This window comes from Magallana gigas, chromosome 8, assembly GCF_963853765.1.
Source record: "Magallana gigas chromosome 8, xbMagGiga1.1, whole genome shotgun sequence".
In the NCBI taxonomy this organism is placed as follows: domain Eukaryota; kingdom Metazoa; phylum Mollusca; class Bivalvia; order Ostreida; family Ostreidae; genus Magallana; species Magallana gigas.
The window spans coordinates 5,009,809-5,032,158 of NC_088860.1; the positions used below are offsets into that span (position 1 = coordinate 5,009,809).

A 22,350-nucleotide genomic window follows, 5' to 3' on the forward strand; every position below is an offset into this window, starting at 1 on the left:
ACGTTTGTTGTTATTAATGTGAATTTAAGTACATTGTAATTGAAATTTTAATGCTTTCACCGGTTTAGAATTTTCAAATTTTACAATATTTAACCACAGAGAGAAACTACTTATAAAATTACTTTTGGTTTTATTGTTTATTTCGATAAACAATACGGCACAACATAAAAGTGTCCCATACCAACTTAAATTGGAAGTGAATCACATTCAAAATATAATCACTGGTTTAAGTTGTTCAATTTGTACGATTTGACAATAAAATGCAAGCATAAAAAGTGCAATGAAATAATGCTGTATATTTACATTTCCAGTGTCTTTGCATGCCTGTGATAACACTACGTATCGATTTTGTACTTTATAACCCATAATACAAATGACGCCGAATTGAGGCGCCAGCGGGGTTTGCTTATTTATATTTAAATATTTAATCGTACAATGGCTTAAAATTTTATAAATATAAGGAATAAGGAATCATTCTTTGAATATTATGAGGTGATAATTTCGGTCGGGACATGATCAAATCTATCATAAAGCCCTCGAGCTTTATTGGATTTGATCACGCCCCGACCAAAATTATCACCTCATAATACTCAAAGAATGATTCCTTATTCCCTATTTAACGCACTTGCTGCGCTACGCAGTGAGATATTATAATATTGAATATTACATGGATATTAAAGTTATTGTTTATTCTATTGTTTATTTCGGATGACAGTACAATTTGGAGGTGTCCCACACCTCCTGTAGCTGAAAACCATTCAGTATAACCCATTGCTCTCTCCCTTATCGTATTCTTACATGTATAACCACCAATTGCGTTCATAACTCCGTTAACGCAATTGCACCACGTATATGATGAACAACAATTTTTAGTGACTATATCATTATATATGTATTAATATAACCATTACAAATTCCATGTAATATAACCATTGATTTGCTGGTATAATAACAAGATGCTAAAGCAATTGCACTTCGTTATGCCCTATTCAGGGAAAAACGTTGTCAACGCAATTGACGTCAAATTCTTGCAAATGTAACGCTATATTTACCGAAAATTTTCTATGACGTCAACTCTATAGCGACAATGTAAGCAATCGGTACCACACAGAAAGTTGACAAAAATGTCACACACACTCCAGTAACCAATGAGTGGATGAGTATAACTGTCATACAACGATGCTCCTATGTGGTAATATTTTCAGTTTGCGGGTATTTATCTATCACCATGATTAAGAAGATTTTTCGCCGAGATAAAAAGACAAAGACCCCCAAGCTTACAGATTCCGTTAATTCATTGGAAATTTCATCGTCACGATTATCGGAAATATCGAAGGATCGATTGCTATCCGACGATGAACAGGGCGACGATGTTTCCGATTCGGCGTCTCTGAAGGTTCTTGGAGCATCGACAGGGTCACGTGAGTGCTCTAGCAGTGAGTGTTTAAACTATGGACACCTGAGTGAGGAGGCCCGAGAGACAAAGGCCGAGTACAAAAAGACGGCACGTAAACTCAACGTCGCCATGCAGAAGTTAAGGTTTGTAGTGTACAGTATAGTGTTTATACTAATCGTTGTTGGTTGACGTAACGCCAAGTTATTTTTATACTCATACTCAGTTTCTACACACAATTGTCATATTCATGAAGTCCCTCTTTTTCCCATTTTTAACCATATATTTTAATGAAAACAATCCTAATATTTCAAAGATGCTGTAATGTACATGTAATTTGGTATTTTTAAAAATACAAAAAATGAATTTCCAGTGATCTACTGTAGTAATACATGAATAATCTTTTCACTTTTTAATTGTTATCATAATATCTCAGAAATAGAGGGTTTAAAGGGGCATGGTCACGATTTTGATCAAAAATTATTTTTCCGATTTTAATATTCACAATGCTTCAGAAAGGCATTTTTGATAGGCAACCGAAATTTAAGTGTCATTTGTTAAGTTATAAGCGAGTTACAGAGCTTGAAATTCTTCGCTATGTAAACAAAGCGTTTGTTTACATTTTGAACGTTGAAGTAAAAATTTCAGTTTTAAACTTAAAACGAATGTGTTAAACGTTAGGAACTGTTTATCCATGCCTAAAATAAATAAAAAGATAGACAAATAAGCTGGAAAAAGATTTTTTACTGGTACATGTATATTGAACCTATGTAAACAAAAACAGGGCACCAGCCTTGTTTACATGACAAAGAATTTTGAGCCCTTTATCTTGCTTATAACTCTACGAATCACTCTCAAATTTTATTTGATTATTAGAAATACCTCACTGAAGCATTGTAAACAATAGAAATCGAAAAATAAAATTTGACCAAAATCGTGACCATGCCCCTTTAAAAGATAGATATCATTTAAGGTAGCTCCATACTCGTAAAATTCTCTTAGGAAAGTTGAAAAACCGAACTGATTTCGACTTAATAGACTTAAATGTCATCAATTGTTAGAAAATATATACATGTCATCACACTTTTTGAGATGCCAGATAAACATAAACTAAAGCATATTTTAGCATAAGAAAAATGTATTTTTTTTTTTTTTGTTAAAAGTAAAATCTTGTAGGCAGAAATTTGTTTTTCTTGTTTAATTTTAATGTCAACTTTATCAGAAAACTAAAATTACAAAATTATTTTTTAAATTAATCGTTGGAATAAGAAAAACTATAGCATTTAGACATACAACTGAGAGAAAAGTCAGAAAAGGAGTTATTTCCCATTTGCATAGATAAAATATATAAAAATTTGGAAATTTAGTATAAAATTAAGTGCGAAAATATCTTGAACCTACCAATTATTCTAATTACATCCATATGCTGTCCCATGTTCAGATATAACACAGACAGCTAGTAAACATCATTTATTCACTAGGAATAAATTGTAGATACTACAATATAAACAAAATCACTTATTACACAATTGCATGAACTTGTCATTACATAATATAGGTTGGGGAGACCGTTACACATAAGTAAAAAAAGGTCAATCTAATTTAACTCTATTCATTTTCTTGTCACAATATATATAAACCCGTAAGCATGAAAGTAAACAAGTATGCACTGAACTTCATATAAATTAACTGACATTAAATCTAGTAAAGGCTCAAATACATATCGTAGATATGAAAAACATGTTTGTTTACTGCACGAAGTACACATAGCCCATTCAAATAGTAAAATATACCTTAATGGAATTTATACAAGTCAAAGTGCATAAGAAAGAAATATACCGTTCATAACTCTATATGTTATATAAAAAATACAAAAATACATACACTGTGGGGTCTCTATATCACCAAAAACTGATGGAACGTGGTTCCCTGAATTTGTGCATCGCGCTCGTGGAGCGGAGGTCCTACTATAAACTCTGAACCGGTTATGTATATATAAATCCGGATTATAACTGAACATAATGAACAATTCCGGAATGATTCCAGAACACTCCCCACCTAATATTTTCACAATATTACCCTTTATATCAAAAATTGTAACAATTTAAGACAAGATAAATAATACAATTTACATAGAAAATACATGTGATCAATTTTCAGCCAAAATCAAATGGTGCAGTGACCAGGATAACATCACCATAAAATGTGAAAATGAATGATTGTCATAACATTGATCATTTTATGCCTATTCAATTGTTCTTCACAATGTCATATTAACACTGAATATGAGAGTACAGTAAATGTTCAACAATAAACATCTATTCAATGAGGCGAATTAGTTCACTGATAGGTCTCATATAAGTACATGGTTTCCCATTCACAATAAGGCGTACGCGGACTTTTCGCACAAGTTCATCAGCACTTTGGATAACTTCCTCCACAAGTCCCACAGGCCACTGGCATCGCGCTATATCTTTATCTCTAACGATCACAACATCCCCAGGTTTAAGGTTTGGTGTTTCAGTGGTCCACTTACGGCGAGACTGTAAGGTATGAAGATATTGATCATTCCACTGCTTCCAGAAGAAATCGGAAAGTACTTGCACTTGTTTCCACTGTTCCTTATACAGGTCACGAATGCTAACATTCACACAGGTAGAGAAATGTCCCGATATTTTCTGATTCAATAGTATTGCAGGGCTCAACACAAAAGGCATATCTGGATCGCTTGATATCGTAGTAATCGGTCTAGAGTTCATGATTGCTGTCACTTCGGCCATCATTGTACTAAGAACCTCATGAGTGAGATTCTTTCCCTTTGGTCCTAATAGTAGAGCATCTAAGATACGTCGTGTTACCCCTATCATCCTTTCCCACACTCCTCCCATGTGGGAAGAGTGAGGGGCGTTAAAAATCCACTTTATCTTTGACTGGTCTAAGAAGTGCTTTACTGGACCTTGTATCACATCTATGTTAAGATCTCCGGTAGCTCCAATGAAATTTGTCCCACGGTCAGATCGTAGTTCACAAACGTTTCCACGGAGGGCAATAAATCTTCGTAATGCATTGATGAATGATGAGCTTGACATGGATTCCACCAGCTCGATATGAACAGCTCTTGTCGTCAGACACGTAAACATAATAGCCCATCGCTTGCTTTCAGCAACACCTCCTCTGGTTTTACGTGTCACAATCGACCAGGGGCCAAAGGTATCCACACCTACAGCACTAAACGGAGGTCCTGGAGTTACTCTAGATGATGGTAAATCTGCCATTTTCTGAGACATCAAGTTTCCACGTAATCTTTTACACACAACACACTTATGAATCACTGATGAAATCAGTTTCCTTGCACCGATCACCCAGTAGCCATTATTCCTTATGACACCCTCCGTAATGTGCCTTCCCTGATGAGCACCTGTTTTTTCATGGAAATGTAGCACAATCAATTTTGCAACATGCGATTTCCTAGGAAGGATAATTGGGTTCTTTTGCTCCATTGGAAGTACACTAAGGTTTAATCTGCCTCCTATTCTCATAATACCGTCCTGATCCAAATATGGACATAGATTCCTTATTGAGCTGTCTCGAGGCAATGGTTTCTGGTCTTGTAAACACAAGAGTTCTTCTAAGAAAAACGTTTTCTGTGTTTCTTTCACAACAAATAGTTCACTTTCTTGTTTTATGGTTAAAGAATCGAATGTCATATGTTTCCATTTTCTAGCAGCTGTTTTTAGCACTGTAACAGCAGATATTAGGGAATTCCATGTAGAAAATTTCTCAAAACGATTTGTGAGGTCTGCGGTCTTCAACATTAACTTGTTTGCATTTATGCGGATTTCTTTATCGTCATGAGGGTTCACGAGTGGAAAGTATTCTTTTACAAGGTCTTTGCTGATATGCAGAAATTCAGGTCCTTTAAGCCACTTACAGCTCAAGTCTTCGGCTGTACTTAATCCTCGTGTTCCTACATCAGCTGGGTTTTCCTCAGATTTTACATAATTCCACTGGGAAGGGCTAGATGATCGTAAAATGCGTTCCACACGATTGGCCACGTAGTTGTAAAAACGTTTGGTATGATTACTGATGTAACCTAGCACAATCTTGCTGTCGGAATAGAACCATGTGTTGACAAAAGTAATGTTTAAATGTCTCTTAACAGTTTCTGCTATTTCAACTGCCATAAGAGCAGCGCAAAGTTCTAATCTTGGCATTGAATGTCCATGTAAAGGGGCCAATTTCACTTTGCCAAACACAAATGATACTTCACTCCTTATCTCATCTGGAACTTTGATGTATGACACTGCTGACACTGCTTGTTCAGAGGCATCACAAAATACATAAAGCTCTACATGGTCACAAAGGCTCAAAGATTTTGTGATATACATTCGAGGAATGGAAATGTTCTGAAGTGATGAAATGGACCTTTTCCAAGATTCCCATCGATGTACATATGAACTATCGACATCGTCATCCCAATCACATTTTGTCGTAATTTCGCGAAGGATGATTTTTCCACAAATAACGAGTGGTCCAATGAATCCCAGAGGATCATATATGCTGTGCAACATAGACAGGTAGCCACGTCTAGTGTTTGGTTTCTCTGGGAAGTTGACATCAAACAGGAAACTATCAGTTGACAAATCCCATAATAGACCAAGACTATGGTGTACAGGAAGAAGGTCTTTCTCTAAATCCAGTTGTTTGATTTCTTTACTCAGGTCTTCTTTGGAGAAAGCTAACATCACTTCTTTATTGTTTGATGCAACTTTGTGGAGATTGATGTTACCATTGGTTTTCAACGCAGTCCGAGTTCTTTTCAATAGGTCGATCGCTTGCGAAGCATTTGGAACAGATGTTAAGGCGTCATCTACATAGAAGTTGTTATTCACAAAGTCTTTGATATCTTGCTCGGAATTCTCCACACTTTTGCGTAATCCAAAGGTAGCCACAGCTGGCGATGGACAATTTCCAAAAACATGTGCACGCATGCGATATTCCACAAGATGCTTACTTGGATCATTGTTCTGGTACCACATGAAGCGTAAATAATCCCTGTGGTCTTCCCGTACAAGAAATGAGTAAAACATCTGTTCAATATCTGCTGATATTGCAATGGAATCTTTTCGGAAACGCAGCAGAACACCAACTAAGTTGTTAGTCAAATTGGGTCCTGTAAGTAGAACACTGTTGAGTGATGTTCCTTTGTACGTTGCAGATGAGTCAAAGACTCCACGTATTTGGTCTGGTTTCTTAGGATGGTAAACTCCGAATAATGGGAGATACCACACTTCTTGTCCAACTTTAAGTTCTGGGGCAATTTCTGCAGCGCCACTCTGAATAACTTTTTCCATGAATGTAAAAAAGTGCTGTCTTTTCTCATAGTTTTTATAAAGACTGCTATCTAAAACCATAGCTCTCTTGAGGGCCATAACTTTGTTATTTGGTATTGCTGGCTTATCCCTCTTGAACGGCAGAGGAGCTGTCCAGTTTCCTTCTTCTAGTTTCATTTCATTTTCCATAATATGAATAAACTCACGATCTTCGACCGAGAGGCCAATTTCCTCATCATCTTTGTGTTTTCTGAATATATCTAGCTCCCCATCTACTGACTGGATGTGAATTTGAAGGTCTTTGTCACATGGTTGAAATATTGTAGGTCGACCGTTTGGTAAAATGTTAGTTTTGAAACTTGTTACACTGAGATCCCTCACACTGACTTCAGGTAGGTGTTTACCATTCAAACAGACGTCACCAATGATGACCCAACCAAAACATGTCTTCTGAGCAAATGGATGGTTTTTTGGTCCTGTTATCTGCTGATAAACATAATGTGCGTCTGTTAAATCTCTTCCAATAAGAAGTCCAATTTGATGATTTGGATCATATTTCGGAATTTCCGAAGCAATAGAACGAAGGTGCGGATAATGATATGCGATCTCTGGTGTAGGAATTTCTGTGACGTCTTGTGGAATACTTCGACATTCAATGAGGGTTGGTAGTTTCAACACTGTCGATGAGTCAAGAGACTGTACAATAAATCCATGAGCTTGACGACCAAGAGTTTGTCCTCGTCCAGAACATGACATTAAATTATACATTAATTCGTTTCCTTTCACACCAAGAGAGTCCATTAACTCTGTAGTTGCTAATGTTCTATTACAATGTCCATCTAACATTGCATACACAGTCACAGATAATTCTGGGCGATTTTCTGGGTACACTTGGACTAACACTGTTTTTGCACAAGAGCGTCCATGGAAACCATCACATATAGAAGTACACTTTGAATCAACAATGAATGGTTCACTCTCCCCACCTTGCACCGATTGAGGAATATCTTGATTTCTAGGCTTTATATGCATAGCAGTCACATGATTGCCGCTGCCACATTCTTTACACTTAATGTAAGCTCGGCAGTGTTTTTTATTATGAAATTTTGTACGTAAACAACGGAAACAGAGTTTATTTTCTGTTACATATCTGCGACGTTCTTCCATAGGTTTTCTCATGAAGAGTTGACATTCATCAAGATTATGCGAAATTGCATGTGGATGTAAAGAACACATTTCTTTTCTGATGTTTTCTTTTTCTTCCTGTACTTCAGTTTTTCTTGACATTACTGTTGCTGGTCTCCTGGTGAATCTTTGTTTATCCATTCCTACAGGTGATGAAGATTCAAATGAAAAGCTTGGGTCATTCAAAGATATGCTAAGTTCATGAATGAATTTTACAAACTCCTGGAAAGGTGGATATGGAACAATGTTTTGAATCTTATATTTAACAGCACGATCCCTCCATTTGTTTTGTAAGTTTTCAGGCAGCTTGCACACGATTGGATTGACACCAATTGGGGTATCATAATACGACAAAAGCATGGCATATCTATCATTGTTTTTATGACACTCTATTTCTGCCAATAGATCTGCAAGGTTATATAACTGTGTTTTGTCCTTTGGTAAGGTAATCACTGGAAATTTCTGTACTTGAATGCGCAGTTTTGATTCTATCAATTCGGGGGATCCATAACGTTCATCCAATCTCTCCCATATCTTCTGAAGAGCTATTTTCGCATCATCTGGGTTCGCTCTTCTTATACTGGTTACTTGAACTGTAGATTCAGGTCCGAGCCATCGTAACAGCAAGTCTATTTCTTCTAAATCACTTAAGGTGGCTTCAGATACAATAGTCTTGAATGTCCCTTTCCATACGTTGTATGAGGAAGGGTCATCATCATATCTTCTAAGTCGTTGTGAAACTAAGTCTTTTTTCAATAAATAACAGTTAATAGTATCACTAGTCACCGCACTGTCAATAACACTAGACGAAATAGGTTGATATTGATGCCGCGGTGTAAACGTAGAATCCAAGTGCGGCTGTGCTATAGGAGGCGGTCTGTACGACTGTGAAGTTGGTGTAAACCTAGGTTGCATAACCTGAGGAGGGAACCTAGGTGGTAACGGTTGAGGTGTATACCTCGGCTGCATCAATTGTGGCATGTATGCCTGTCCAGGATATTGCATAGGTCTCGGAGGATACATAGCCATCACAGGTTGAGAAACTGAATGCTGCGGCGTTGAAGTTGACGACTGTGCGAAGTGCGGCACTGCTGGAGCAGGAACTTGTCTTGGTAGTTGCTGGTTTACAATATGCTTAGATGCTTGTCCAATATACCTGTCTTGTTCTTCTTTCTGTGATTCAGGTTTTACTTGTTTCGGACCCAAAGTTATTTTTTCTACATACTCTCTGGATTTATCGACACTGTTTATCCTCGGTAACCCCAAATCACATACATGTCCTTCATCTTCCATCATTTCAAATTTTACCTTCGACTCTGCAAGCTCCAGTTCTCCCTGACACTTCAACAATTCTAACTCATTTTCTAAATCTTCTTGTGCTTGTTTGTATTTAGCAACATTCAAGTTTTCTTCAATGATCAGTTTGGACTTTTGACGCTTTAATTCAATAGCTCTCTCTGTTATTTTCAACTTTGTTTTAGCTTCTTCTAATTTCTGAAGAGATTTAATGCTTAATCTACTTGACGTTGACTCTTCATCTGTTTTCTTCCTTGTTTGTGAAGGTTTCAATTTTTGTAAACACTGAATAACATTGTCATGAAATGGAGTAAAACACTTGTTCATCAAATCTAGTTCTTTGAAACTTTCTTCATTGTTCTGTCTATTCAAATATTCACAACACTCATGGTATGTATTCTCATAATTTTTCAAATTAGCTTCAATCCTATCACACACTTTAACAGAATTAATTCTTTTTTCTAATTTAGCCAACTTGCTTTTCTGCTTGTTGAGATTTTCTAAATATAGTTCATGTCCTTTCTGTGTTTTCTCATGTAAACGACCTGAAGTTCTTGGATCTTTCTCCTCCATTTCCATGTTTCCTTGATCATCCAAGTGTCCTTGCTGATCCTTCTCCCTTTCATGTGTAGACATCTTAGGATTGGTGAAGGCTGAGTACCAGTTATCTACTTTGCTGTCCCATGTTCAGATATAACACAGACAGCTAGTAAACATCATTTATTCACTAGGAATAAATTGTAGATACTACAATATAAACAAAATCACTTATTACACAATTGCATGAACTTGTCATTACATAATATAGGTTGGGGAGACCGTTACACATAAGTAAAAAAAGGTCAATCTAATTTAACTCTATTCATTTTCTTGTCACAATATATATAAACCCGTAAGCATGAAAGTAAACAAGTATGCACTGAACTTCATATAAATTAACTGACATTAAATCTAGTAAAGGCTCAAATACATATCGTAGATATGAAAAACATGTTTGTTTACTGCACGAAGTACACATAGCCCATTCAAATAGTAAAATATACCTTAATGGAATTTATACAAGTCAAAGTGCATAAGAAAGAAATATACCGTTCATAACTCTATATGTTATATAAAAAATACAAAAATACATACACTGTGGGGTCTCTATATCACCAAAAACTGATGGAACGTGGTTCCCTGAATTTGTGCATCGCGCTCGTGGAGCGGAGGTCCTACTATAAACTCTGAACCGGTTATGTATATATAAATCCGGATTATAACTGAACATAATGAACAATTCCGGAATGATTCCAGAACAATCCACGTGATTATATTCACATAAAATAAATAAAACTATCTAGCACAATTTTTAAAGAATTCAAAGTTTTACAAAAAAGTGTGACATTACAGAACACTGGATCTACTTTAATGAAGAGAAGCTTTTGAAATTGGGTGTTTTTTGGTTTGTTTGCTTTTTGGGTTTTTTTGGTTTGTTTGTTTTTTTTTTTTTTTTTGTATTTTGATTTCTCTTATTTACAAATGAGTTTGTTATCTTTTAACTAGGAGGAAAGAAGCAAAGGTAAAGAGGCAACAGAGAGACATTGTCTGTATGCAGCGTGAACTGTGTGAACTGACGCGCCTCATGCACATTGCAAACACCCAAGCACTCTCCCTAGATTTGGCTATTGACCAAACCAAGATGGAGATGGCCTCCCTCTGCTCACAGAGTGAGTTTTGTGGGAAAATGTTTCGTTATAATATAATTATTGTATATGTCCATCAGCAACATGTCAAGGCTCCGAAATTGTATATCTTGCTTGCTAGAGAAACGTAATCACTAGTAAGACATATTCATTTTGCGACGATGCCTTTATCACTTTTTTCTTTTTCAGTTGAATCTAGCTCAGAGGAGGACATTATCCGAAAGCGAGAGCCTCTTTGCTATAAGAAATTAAAAAACGCCTCCACCAAGGGGGATATAGAGAAGGCGCTCTCCATGATCCGGGGCCGCCAGGAGGCACTCAAGCACCTCGAAGTACTTGCCTATCGGAAGTTACTAATGCACTCCAACAGCCTCACAAACACAAGTCGTCAGACCAGCGTCAGCTTCGGGAAGGACCGGAAGAGTGCGGACAATTTCTTGGTATCCTTTCGGAATAACACCCAGGGGAGGGTGAGACCCGTCCCCCCGCCTAAACCTGTCGTGTCCAGCCCCACGGTGAGGATGAACACCCACCTCCAGAGCGCCCAGAATCTCCTCAATGAACTAATACAGATCAGCGTCACCGGCGCCGCAAACACAGCGCCCGCGCCTCCGCAACAGTCTGACGTCTGAACTCTGTATCTGTCCGATTTCAAGTCGAGCACATTTCTCAGCCATAATTCCATTAACAAAAAATCAAAATTGGTCAAACAGAATAATATCATTTGTTTCTGTTGTTTGTTAGTTAATAATTCCGGTGAAATGAATGAAAGTGTGTAAAGTAACTTGCCTGGTACATGTATATTCACGTAAATTGTTGGAATATACTACTGGTGGATTTTTTTAACAATCTGCACCGCTTCTGTTTTCAAAATACTAGTAAATTCAAATACATCACTATATAAGTGTTTTGCATTTTTATTATAACGATATAAACAGGTAAAATAAAGTATAATGTGTGTCCATCAGATAACAAGCACTGCACGGAGTTGTTGCTGTTTGTTGTTGTTGTGTGTTGTTGTTGTTGCTGGTTGTTGCTGTGTGTTGTTGTTGTTGCTGTTTGTTGTTGTTGTTACGTTGTATCCGCCACCTTGTGAACTTTATTTATTCGCTGGATTAAGTTGTTCTCCTTCTCCCTCAGTTTAGCAGCCAAATCGAGCTATAAACCAAAAATAACAAATTTATATTATCTTAAGAATTTTAACTGATAAATCATCTTACAAAACAAAACCACGGCGTAATAACAATAAGGATTGTACCAGACCTTAAACAACGGTACCTGTAGATATACAGATTATTATTCAAGACATTTAACACATATTTTGTTTATCCTGCAATATGATATCATATGCTTCCTGATATGAACCTATAGAATAGCGAAAACGTTCACTTCTGTATGAACTTTTTGTGACATCACAATGATATCGCTTGACGGTTGCAATTTTGTAAATGTAAAAACACCGTTTTATTAATGATTCTGAGAGTTTTCCATTCTCAAACATACATATAAGTAATAAACAGCAATGCTAAAAAGTTCACCGGGACATGAACTTAGTTGCCATGTGATCAAGTCCTCTGAAATGCCCTTCCTTCGGGCTTCTCAGGATTTGATCACGTGACCAACCAAGTTCATATCCCAGTAAACTTTTTATATTCCAATTTATTTCTTAATTGAACGTGGGGTAAACGCAGGAGGCTAGATTGTTAAAATATAGTTCAATGCGACAAAGTGTTCAGTGTATATTATCCCTTATATTTGCATTGGAAATCTGTGACGGGTCATCACGCGTTTATTATTGTTAAGATTAAATATAAATTAAACGTTCAAAGTTACATATTAACCAATTTAATGTACTTACGAAAAATAGTCATCTCTACTATGCGTTAATAAAAAGAGTTTTCTCGACAAAGTTTCCAGTACGAAACTTTTATCCGCGGAAGCGAACTAAATAATCTGTTTTATGGCTGTTCCATCTATTATTCATATCCCTGACAAAGAGCATATTATAAGCGCAAATACACAAACGTTTCATATAAATGAATATCAATATAAGCACTGAATGCTTATTTTTGGATTTCATCGGTCCTATAACACACCAGGCCGTGCAGACAAATTTATTTAACGCGCGGTATTCAATTTGTCTGCACAGCCTGGTGTGTTATAGAACCGATGATATCCAAAAATAAGCATTCAATGCTTAAATACACATAAAATAAGACCAGATATTCTTTACTTCCCCTGAATTATTGAAGTGTATTGCATATTCAAACTATAAACTCATGACTGCTGAACTTAAACAAAACGTACCAGTATTTTAAATATACATACAATCATGATTATGATGGAATATTATGTTGGGATCATAGACGTCACTGGTATATCAAATTACGCAATGTTCAAATTGTCTCTAACGTCAATAGATAGAACCATAACACAAGAAGATTTAGACCAGAATTAAGTCATTTCATAAACAGATAAGGCCAAAAGGTTAACAGGTAAAGGTCAAATAACAAGAACATTTGGTCATGTGCATATAAGTCATAATTAATATGAACAAATAAGGTCGCAAAGTTCAACATGTATGGTCTTAGGGTCTGGTCACAAAGTGAATAAATAAAGGTCAAAATATCAACAAATCAAGGTCACAGAGTTCATATAATGTCATCCAAAACTGATAGATATCAAATCACATGTAGCATGTCATAACCCAAACAGATTTGTCCAATGTTACAAAATCAACACCAAAGATAAATCAACAGGCAAAAACAGAAATAATCAGAAATTATGAAGTCAGAGGTCAGTTTTATATTAAGGTCATTAATATTTTGTAATTAAGGCAAAGCCATGCTTTTAAAAAATCTCTATAGTGAAAAGGGAAATAACTCAATCATTCAATTTTAGTTAATATATGAAAAATTAAGTTAATACCCTTCAAGAATGATCGAGAATTTCTGAAATACATAAAATTTAATTCTGGTTGTAACGCAAATTTTGATTGGCTAAAAAATTAATTTATATCGTATAAAGAATGTTGCCTACGTCATAGTAAGACTAACGTCAAAAACGTATCAATACGCCTGATGTTACGTTGAATTTTGTACAATTTTACGTCATTTAAAAGGTCAAATGACTGTTTTTATCTACAATGAAGAGTAAAAAAATTAAATCATAAGCAATGAATTCAATATTTATTAGTTTATATGATATAAAATGGTTTGAAACAGTTTACGCTTTTTTATAAACCGCTTCACGGTTTATAAAGCGTAAACTGCCCCAAACCATTTTATATCGTATAAAACAAATAAATATTGAATTCATTCCTTAAGTCAACCACATAACATTTGCATATTTTTTGCCTGAGAAACTAAGATGATTTTTTGAACTAACCTGCAGGCCAGACATGAGATCCTTTGTGACACTTTCCACCACCTCTAGGACATCTTGTGGGGTCAGTTCTGAGAAAGCATCAATGTCCTCCACTGGGGGTGGCTCCGTGGATTTTGCTGACTCATCAACCTAAAAGTCAACAAAAGGTATAGACTAAACTCTAAATGTCTTATCTTGAAAACAAACTACATGTATATCATAATGGAACTTCACTTTGGTTCATCAAGTGTCTAACAAAATTTAATTATCAAGAAAATTTAAAAACAACAAAAGTTTTTAAATATTATTTATATGCACTGAATGGAAGAAACATTAATAATAACAAGAATATTAACATCGCAGGTCAATACATAAGTTTAAAGGACAACAAAAGTAAAATATTTCAATTAAAGGTTACAGGTGTTGAGGATATATGTATACTGTTTAACAGTAAAATTCTCATTCAAAGGAATGAGAATATCACATTTAATCAAAATTCCCACAGTCAACATGTTGATTAGGAAAATTAATTTCAGGAATCTAAACTAAAAATCAAAATTAGAAATCTGGAAATTGGAATAAAACAAGTCTTTAGAACAGGTGGTTCTGAACACAAGGGAGATAACTAGACCTGTGCTTCCTGATCTAAATTTTGGACACAAGTCTCACTGATCACCTAAAGGTATAGGTCGTACATGTCATCAACACATCAAAACATACGTAATGACGGTAGCTTTATAGTCTTTCCTTATGTTACAAAAAACACACTTTGAAAATGTTTTTCATAAAATCATAAAATTCATATCCAATAAGACTAAATTCTCTTTTATTTATTGATATTAGCATTTATAGGTCCTTTCACTGTAACTTCGGTACTGCTCTTTCGCAATTTAGGCAAATTGACATAGTAAGGTGAAGAAAGGCTTTTTACATTGATTTTGTATTATTTTCATATTTTCCAAAGTATTCAATCAATTTGCCCTGCATTAAAGCAGTACAAAAGTTATGATATCAAAAAATGGTTTATAAGATGCATTCTTCCTTTCTAATCAGTGTCTCTGCTCATATTTTAACAATATTTTTTAACAACTTTTATATTGTTGAAGAAATGTTTATAAAGGATTCCTATAAAAAAGTCAATGTACCTTAAAATGCTTATCTATGTAACATAAAATGAACAACAAAAAGATCAACATCATCCACTAACCTCTGGTTCTGGAGAGGGGGGAGGGGTGGCTATGTAAGACGTGTGGAGGCTCTCTTCCACTCCCTCGTCCAGGGGTGGGGGGAAGGGCATGGCAGCTGGCTTAGCCACCTCTATCTCAAGCTTAAAGCATAAAACAATGACCAAGTTAAAGCAGCACACAAAGAACAAACCTAGCAGTTAATAAAGTGTAGACTCAATAAAATATTCATCTTAACGTCAAGGACTTTGGTCGCTTTCATACATGTAGTATTAAAAGATCGTTCAAATATAATATTTATCTGTTTATTACTTAATGATATATTGTGTACTTACATCTGTTCCAATGATTTCCTCAGCTTGTGTGTGGGAGAACATAAATTCAAACAATTTGTAGTGTTGAAAGAGACTGAAATAGAAACACAGTGACTGAATTAGAAAATAGCTGTTGGTATAAGTTGTGTGTGGTAATGCATTCTGACAATAAAAACAAATGAGGAGTTTAATATCTTTTCTTTTTTCAATGAATGACATAACTTTAACAACAATCTCTTCTCAGTTTTCCATTACAAAAATCATATATTCAACTTGTTTAATTCATATATCAACAAAGACAATTTTTTTACAGTTTGGTCAAAGAAAATTTTTCCCTATACCCGTATCAAACAAATAAAGGTATATTGTGCATAAACCCAAAGCTAAATTTTAAAATCAATTCCTGCGTAAGCCATGTATACATCTGATTGTCATGTATAACACATTGCTCAAAATGACATTGCTTGGTGGTGAACAAAATTTAAGTATTATACTGGTACAAGTACATATACTATTGAACGTTAACATATATTGATGCAGAATGAATATGAATGTACGAACAATTTTCTCACACATTTAATCAAATGTGAGACGAACTGGGAAGGGCTATCTCTGATTAATATAATTCCAATATTTCCCTGTTAAATCCCATTCAAAAGAAGTTTAATTTAGGTTCTAAACTCAAAACAGTACCCGACTTGTTGTTATTGTCTTACCTGGTAAACATATATTCAGAAATACTTTTAGCCTGTTGTAAGTTGAAGAACTCCATCCCTGCCGATTTAACATCAGAGTATTCTGGTTCTATTCCACGTAACATTTTTTGCATTTCCTTCAGATTATCAACTAAATGCATGTGCTGATCTACAGGTTAAAAAAAAGGAAAATATCTATAAACAGAAGTATGTATATATATATATATTCCTCATCATGAGGAAAGCTTGTCAGCTATCTTTCTTTAGCCTAGGTTTTATACAAGAGCAATAAAAGATATATGCTTGCATATCAAGCTAGTATAAGCTTTGAGTTTTAGAAATTGTGAATATGAAATGCATGCATGCACAATATGTTTACGATAAGTTTACAGCATTAAACCACTACCTTTGACATTTGTAAACAATGTGTGCACCATTGTGAAGAACCCAGACAGTTGCTGGGTGGTAAAGGACTGTTGTTTCCCCCACCAGACGGCACTTGTGTAGTAATCTAATGTAGCTGCATCCTGTAAATCTGTGCAGTGGTTGGACAGTTTGAAGACTTCACATAGTTTGCTGTAGAAAAACAAATCAGTCAATTTCAAAACCATATCATAGATGATTTCTTTCACAGATATTGATTAATTTATCTTCTAACTTGAAAAAAAAGGAGTAAATTAACTGTAGTCTGTCCCTAGTTATTGTTTCCGAAACTTTTTGGCGATTTTTTAATGAAAATAAACATAAGTACGACTGAAATTGATAAAAGGAAAAGAAGCCAAGATTTCTTCATTAATACACCATCTGGTTTTACCCACAGAAACTCACAAGTACAAAAAAAAAATTTTCAATACAGAGATTTATAGTAGGAAATATTTGCATCTTTTCTCCATTTAGAAGCACTAGGGACACCTAGCTTGCACAATTTTTTAACGTTAAAATCTGGGTACTTTTCATGTTGTTTATAATGCAATATCCCTGTAGTTTTATATCCATTGATATGTAGGTAAACCTGAGGTGATAGTGAGGGCATTTAAAAACCAAAAATTATGGACTTTTCTCATTTTCCTGAATGAATGTGGGTTGGGCACATGATGATCATTGAAATATTATCCAAAAAGTGGTGGAAGCAGAAACTTTGGACAGAGTATAATCCTATTTAACAGGCAATTTAGCTATTGTTTCCGAGAAAAAATATGCTTATTCATGCATAATAAATATTCCAGGCAAATTGGGAATTAACAATATTGTATGCAAAGATTTTTTGTTCTGTGTGTACTAACTTTTGTATGTCAGTTACTTCCAGGCCCATGAGTTCTGTACACTGCTCCTGGGAAAGAATCTTGTAAGCAAAGCTTTCAGCCTGTTCCTCAACTTCATCATCTCCCTGTCGAAAGAAACATATAAATGAAACAGAGTTATATATAGAAAGAATAAGCTTAATGTGACCAAGCTCGCTCAGCTAGTCACACAAGAATTTGTCCCATATACTTGCAATGTAGCAGCCGCAAAGTACATCTGCTTCGCATTGATTTTAAGTCTGTTAAAAATAATCTGCAGGGGAAGGGCACATAAATATGCATTGCAAACATTTTTAAACATGTATATGTCCACAAAATATCCATTAAATGGGTCATACCAAGGGTGCTTTCCATTTAACCGGCATCGCCAGATATGCCAGTGTTGCCTTTGTTGCCGATTGCTGGAACGCACGTCGCCGGCGAGCGATTTTGGCAACGCAATAAACCGTTGCAGATTAGGAGACAATATGGTGTCGAGGTTATCATGTTCTATAAATCCAATATTTCTAAAACTACCATTTGTCCTACTACATTGAAATATATTAAAACTGCAAATAGCCAAACTTTCTGGTTCAAATTTTAAGAGAAGTATCAGTTTTAAGCTGCAATCGTCCTCGTTGGAGCATGCGAGGCAACGTTAATGGAAAGCGCCCCAAGACATTTTGGTAATACACTATTTCTACGTTTGAATATGTCTGCCATTTTGTCAGAAATGGCACGTAGTATGTCTTGGATTTTATCACCTATATGGCGACTGAATACAGCAAATTTTCAAATGTGATATTAAACATACTGTAGTGATTTTGTAGCAAAAACACTCACAATGAATGTGGCAAAACGGGACTATAAAAGAGCAAAAATGTAGATATTTAAGACAAATTGGCTGAAAATTTAGGGGAGATACAACACAATATTTTTTTCTCCATTTGCTAAGAAATGAGTACAGGGGTCGAAATCTATTGTTAAACCAGGTCAATAAATCAGTCAATAAATAAACTGAATCAAGTTGGTATGCATGCATATACTGTTCATGTATATTGACACTATTCAGACAGCTTTGCACGTCGCTATAATCATGATATGTTTATCAGGGACGCGACGATGAAGTGACTTGGGAATTAAAATGAATTATATATATTCTAAGCTTCATTTTATAACACATTACATGTAATTTAATATTTACATTCGTCCTGAAAAAACTTCAATTCTAGGCCTACATTATAACATAAATTCGTTAAAAAACCAACAACATTTAGCGGTTGAGGCCTATAGTTCAGACACGATCATTATACTTGTTTACAGTTTTTTGACAATAAAAGTATAATCTTACGTCTGCAATTGTTACAGTTTTCTTTCCCTTCGTGTCATTTTTAGAATTATTGGACGGCAAAGGCGTTTTGCTTGATTTTCCTGAAACTTTCGTTTGGCTCTTCGCCGCCATTTTTGTTTGTTGCTAGAAACAAATTCAATTTCTCTACCTCCAAACTTAAAAGAGCTGCATGAAAAGAACGAATACTCTTACTTACCCCCTTTTTCCCCTTGTCTTTTCGTCCCGTCTGAAAGAAATGGGATATGTAGATCAATACTTTTCAATATACCAATACAAGCTTCAAGATTTATTTGATATCTGTTCTTTAGAAATAGAATTAAAACAATATTAACAGCAAAAATAATGAACTTGCAAATATATTCAGACATTTTTTGATTATTTTTTTAAATAAAGTTGAATATTTTTAGGATAGTTATTCATTGAGTAGTATTATCATTGTAATTATCATCATTATTTTTTGTGTTAACTTTGTTATTATAGAAGAATTTATCTTGGGTGGCTGACATTATATTAGAAGGTATAGAAGAATCGAGGACCGAGTATGAAAAATAGTAGAAAAAAACTACGGTAGATGACTGTGAATAGAAAGGATCAAAATGATGACGAAGATGAAAGTTTTTATTCACGCGATTGAGAATAAGTTGTAAAGAACCATTATTATTCATAAAGTTGTTATAGATAAAGAAGAGCTTAGGAAATTCGTAGGGGTGGGGTGCGGTGGATGTGTGTGTGTGTGGGGGGGGGGGGGGGTAGGAACATCTTGGAAAGAGTTTATACCCTTGTATGGCTACAGGGAGACATACGGTCACTAGTCTCATCGTCCAAGTTGATCTGACATAGTTAAGAACAAAAAGGCATTGAATCCGTCAACTCTGCGTATTGTGGTAATTAACTGGTAATTAATTTAAACTTTTATTGCAGTTTGATGAGCTGGAGCACATATGGCTAATTCAATTAGAAACTACACAATAGTGACAATACAGAGCAACCTAATGCGTGGGGCATGGATGGTATAAAAGACGGACTTTATGTGCCCTAATGACGGATGAATAACAATTTATTCTGAAAAATTCAATTTAAAGAAACGGCTGTTAGAATTGAGTGACTGTAATTCTGTATACCAATCTAGAGTGCACATTTGATTTTATGTACCATGCAACTCGCATTACACAATGTGGGGGTTTGATTAGCTGAATTACGTGGGATAGTTTTTAAAAAACTACATTAATAGTTTTATTTTAATTTTTGCATTAATGAGCCTTTCTTCATAAACAATATAGCAACATATCGGTCGTACACTGTAACCCCATTATGGTAATCTCCAAGTCAGCATGTACTTAGTAATTGTTTTATATGTGCATCAGTGGATATATTACAATCTCTGTATAGAACAAACTACACTTTGTGACTTTATGTTTCTATATATTTAAAAATGATTATATTCTTGAAATTTTTTAAAAACTGTATCCATAACAACACTTACCCGTCTTCCAGCCATGTTAAATCCCGATCAAGCAGAAACTCGAAATCTGCTGAATATAGGCGTAAAATTGGGTTCAATGATTTGTTTTTGCCGTAGATGTTCGGTCAGTTTGTCCACGTTACTAAGCAGTTCCTCTCCTGGCTTACAATCCGATCAAAATCAAATCATTTTGCGAAACAACAATCATATCAATTATAAGCTGCAATTTCTTAATACGCTCAGGACTAATTTCGTTAATCCCATAAGATATTTACCACATAATACACGGTGGGTACATACGGAGAAATTCAGAGTGAAGTGTCCGCAATAAACGTCTATCACGCCTTGGAACAAAATGCAAATATAACGTCAAAATATATACTGACCCCTATGTTACACAGGAGGACGTCTTAGCTACATTAAGTGAGGCAGATTAACTGTTATGTAAATCTCTTCTCACGGAGTTTGAACCTCACTAAGCCTCTGGTCCTTTAGAGATATTGTAATAGAAACTTAATCAGGTGTGGGGCTCGTAAAGAATACAGTCGGTTCTATGAGGTGATCTTATCACGGTTAAAAAGCTACAAATAGGGCTCAATACTGGCCAGGTACAGTTCTGATAACGCGACACATTCATCAAGTTAGTGCCCATTGTGCCAAGGTATACAAAATATATGTTAATTGAGAGAGAGAGAGAGAGAGAGAGAGAGAGAGAGAGAGAGAGAGAGAGAGAGAGAGAGAGAGAGAGAGAGAGAGAGAGAGAGACGGACGGACGGACGGACGGACGGACACAGACAAACGGACTAGTGTTGGTGACAAATCAATTTCGTAACACAGTCACAGTTGAATCAAAGATATGCGTTACATTTATAAACTTAACACAGTCACTGTTGAATCAAAGATATGCGTTACTTTTATAAACTTAACACAGTCACTGTTGAATCAAAGATATGCGTTACTTTTATTAACTTAACTCCTAAGCTATTGAATTTGTCACACAAAATAACAATTGTGATGCTTGCCAACACTATCTACTTTTTTAAAACAACGCGTGGTATTTTATGAATGCTTTATGTCTCCGGGCCCGCTGTGGATGAAAAATTGAATTTCGGATTGAAAACCATCCCTTGGTACTTATATATTCTATATAAAAGTACAGTTATATGTTAAGAATTAAAATTGAGTAAAGTCAAGGAGAAAATCGCGTGGGACTTCAATCAATGGCTCCCTGTGATTAAATAGGGGACGCTTTTGATTTTTGAAATTGGATATCTATAGTTGATTGATTTCTCAATATCAATCGAGCTTATGTAATGAAGATACCCAAGTAAGATCAAATTAAAAGCAGGTCTAGAAACAGTGCAAATATTGAAAAACCAATGAGAGCAATTAGAGGATGATTAAAATTTTACTCAAATATTTGAAGTAATGTCTTAAACTAAAATTTTGATACATATCGCAAGTGCTTTAAGGACAGTAGACCAATTACTAAGTATTGAGAGCTGAAAAAGGTTTCTATTTTTGTAACAGTCTATACTGTATATGAACTTTGGTAAGAAATAAGAGACGGTAGAAGACACGGTTTTTAAGTAAATCAAACCAATTTTAAATAATTTCAAAACGTTGTCATGCACTGATCAAGATAAAAAAGGGTGATTTGTGATAAGTCCACCCCCCCCCCCCCCCCCCGGATAATTCCGATTTTCAAAATTTACATTAATTGGAACATTACCAAAATCAGACCTTGGATCCCCTTACAAACATAATCCTTCCTCGAACCCTCTCCCAGGGAGGAAAAATTTTCTG

At 35.2% G+C, this 22,350-nt stretch overlaps 3 protein-coding genes across 8 annotated transcripts; 1 reads left to right on the forward strand and 2 right to left on the reverse strand.

The window, feature by feature from the left end:
• Window positions 1-1,072: 1,072 nt before the first annotated feature.
• LOC105330595 (uncharacterized) lies at window positions 1,073-11,796 on the forward strand. The gene is made up of 3 exons (XM_011432364.4): window positions 1,073-1,539; window positions 10,753-10,916; window positions 11,082-11,796. Exons 1-3 carry the CDS (start codon window positions 1,157-1,159, stop codon window positions 11,522-11,524), a joined length of 990 nt encoding a protein of 329 aa, XP_011430666.3. The 5' UTR covers window positions 1,073-1,156; the 3' UTR covers window positions 11,525-11,796.
• On the reverse strand, window positions 2,810-9,646 carry LOC105342584 (uncharacterized). The gene is made up of 2 exons (XM_066069752.1): window positions 3,278-9,646; window positions 2,810-2,890 (listed from the first exon to the last, which is right to left on the reverse strand). Exon 1 carries the CDS (start codon window positions 9,532-9,534, stop codon window positions 3,712-3,714), a length of 5,823 nt encoding a protein of 1,940 aa, XP_065925824.1. The 5' UTR covers window positions 9,535-9,646; the 3' UTR covers window positions 2,810-2,890; window positions 3,278-3,711.
• On the reverse strand, window positions 11,776-21,226 carry LOC105330594 (ciliary-associated calcium-binding coiled-coil protein 1). 6 transcript variants are annotated; one of them, XM_066069758.1, is made up of 11 exons: window positions 20,820-21,226; window positions 20,566-20,706; window positions 19,860-19,913; window positions 19,279-19,308; window positions 17,735-17,838; window positions 16,858-17,027; window positions 16,473-16,620; window positions 15,778-15,850; window positions 15,466-15,585; window positions 14,280-14,408; window positions 11,908-12,050 (listed from the first exon to the last, which is right to left on the reverse strand). In XM_066069758.1, the coding sequence occupies exons 2-11, from the start codon at window positions 20,578-20,580 to the stop codon at window positions 11,964-11,966; spliced, it is 930 nt and encodes a 309-aa protein (XP_065925830.1). In that variant the 5' UTR covers window positions 20,581-20,706; window positions 20,820-21,226; the 3' UTR covers window positions 11,908-11,963. The 6 variants fall into 6 exon arrangements, with proteins under 6 accessions (XP_065925827.1, XP_065925829.1, XP_065925828.1 ...); XM_034471776.2 differs by having other exon boundaries at window positions 20,566-21,226; XM_066069755.1 differs by lacking the exons at window positions 19,279-19,308; window positions 19,860-19,913; window positions 20,566-20,706; window positions 20,820-21,226 and adding exons at window positions 11,776-11,904; window positions 19,083-19,241 and having other exon boundaries at window positions 11,953-12,050.
• Between the last annotated feature and the right edge of the window lie 1,124 nt (window positions 21,227-22,350).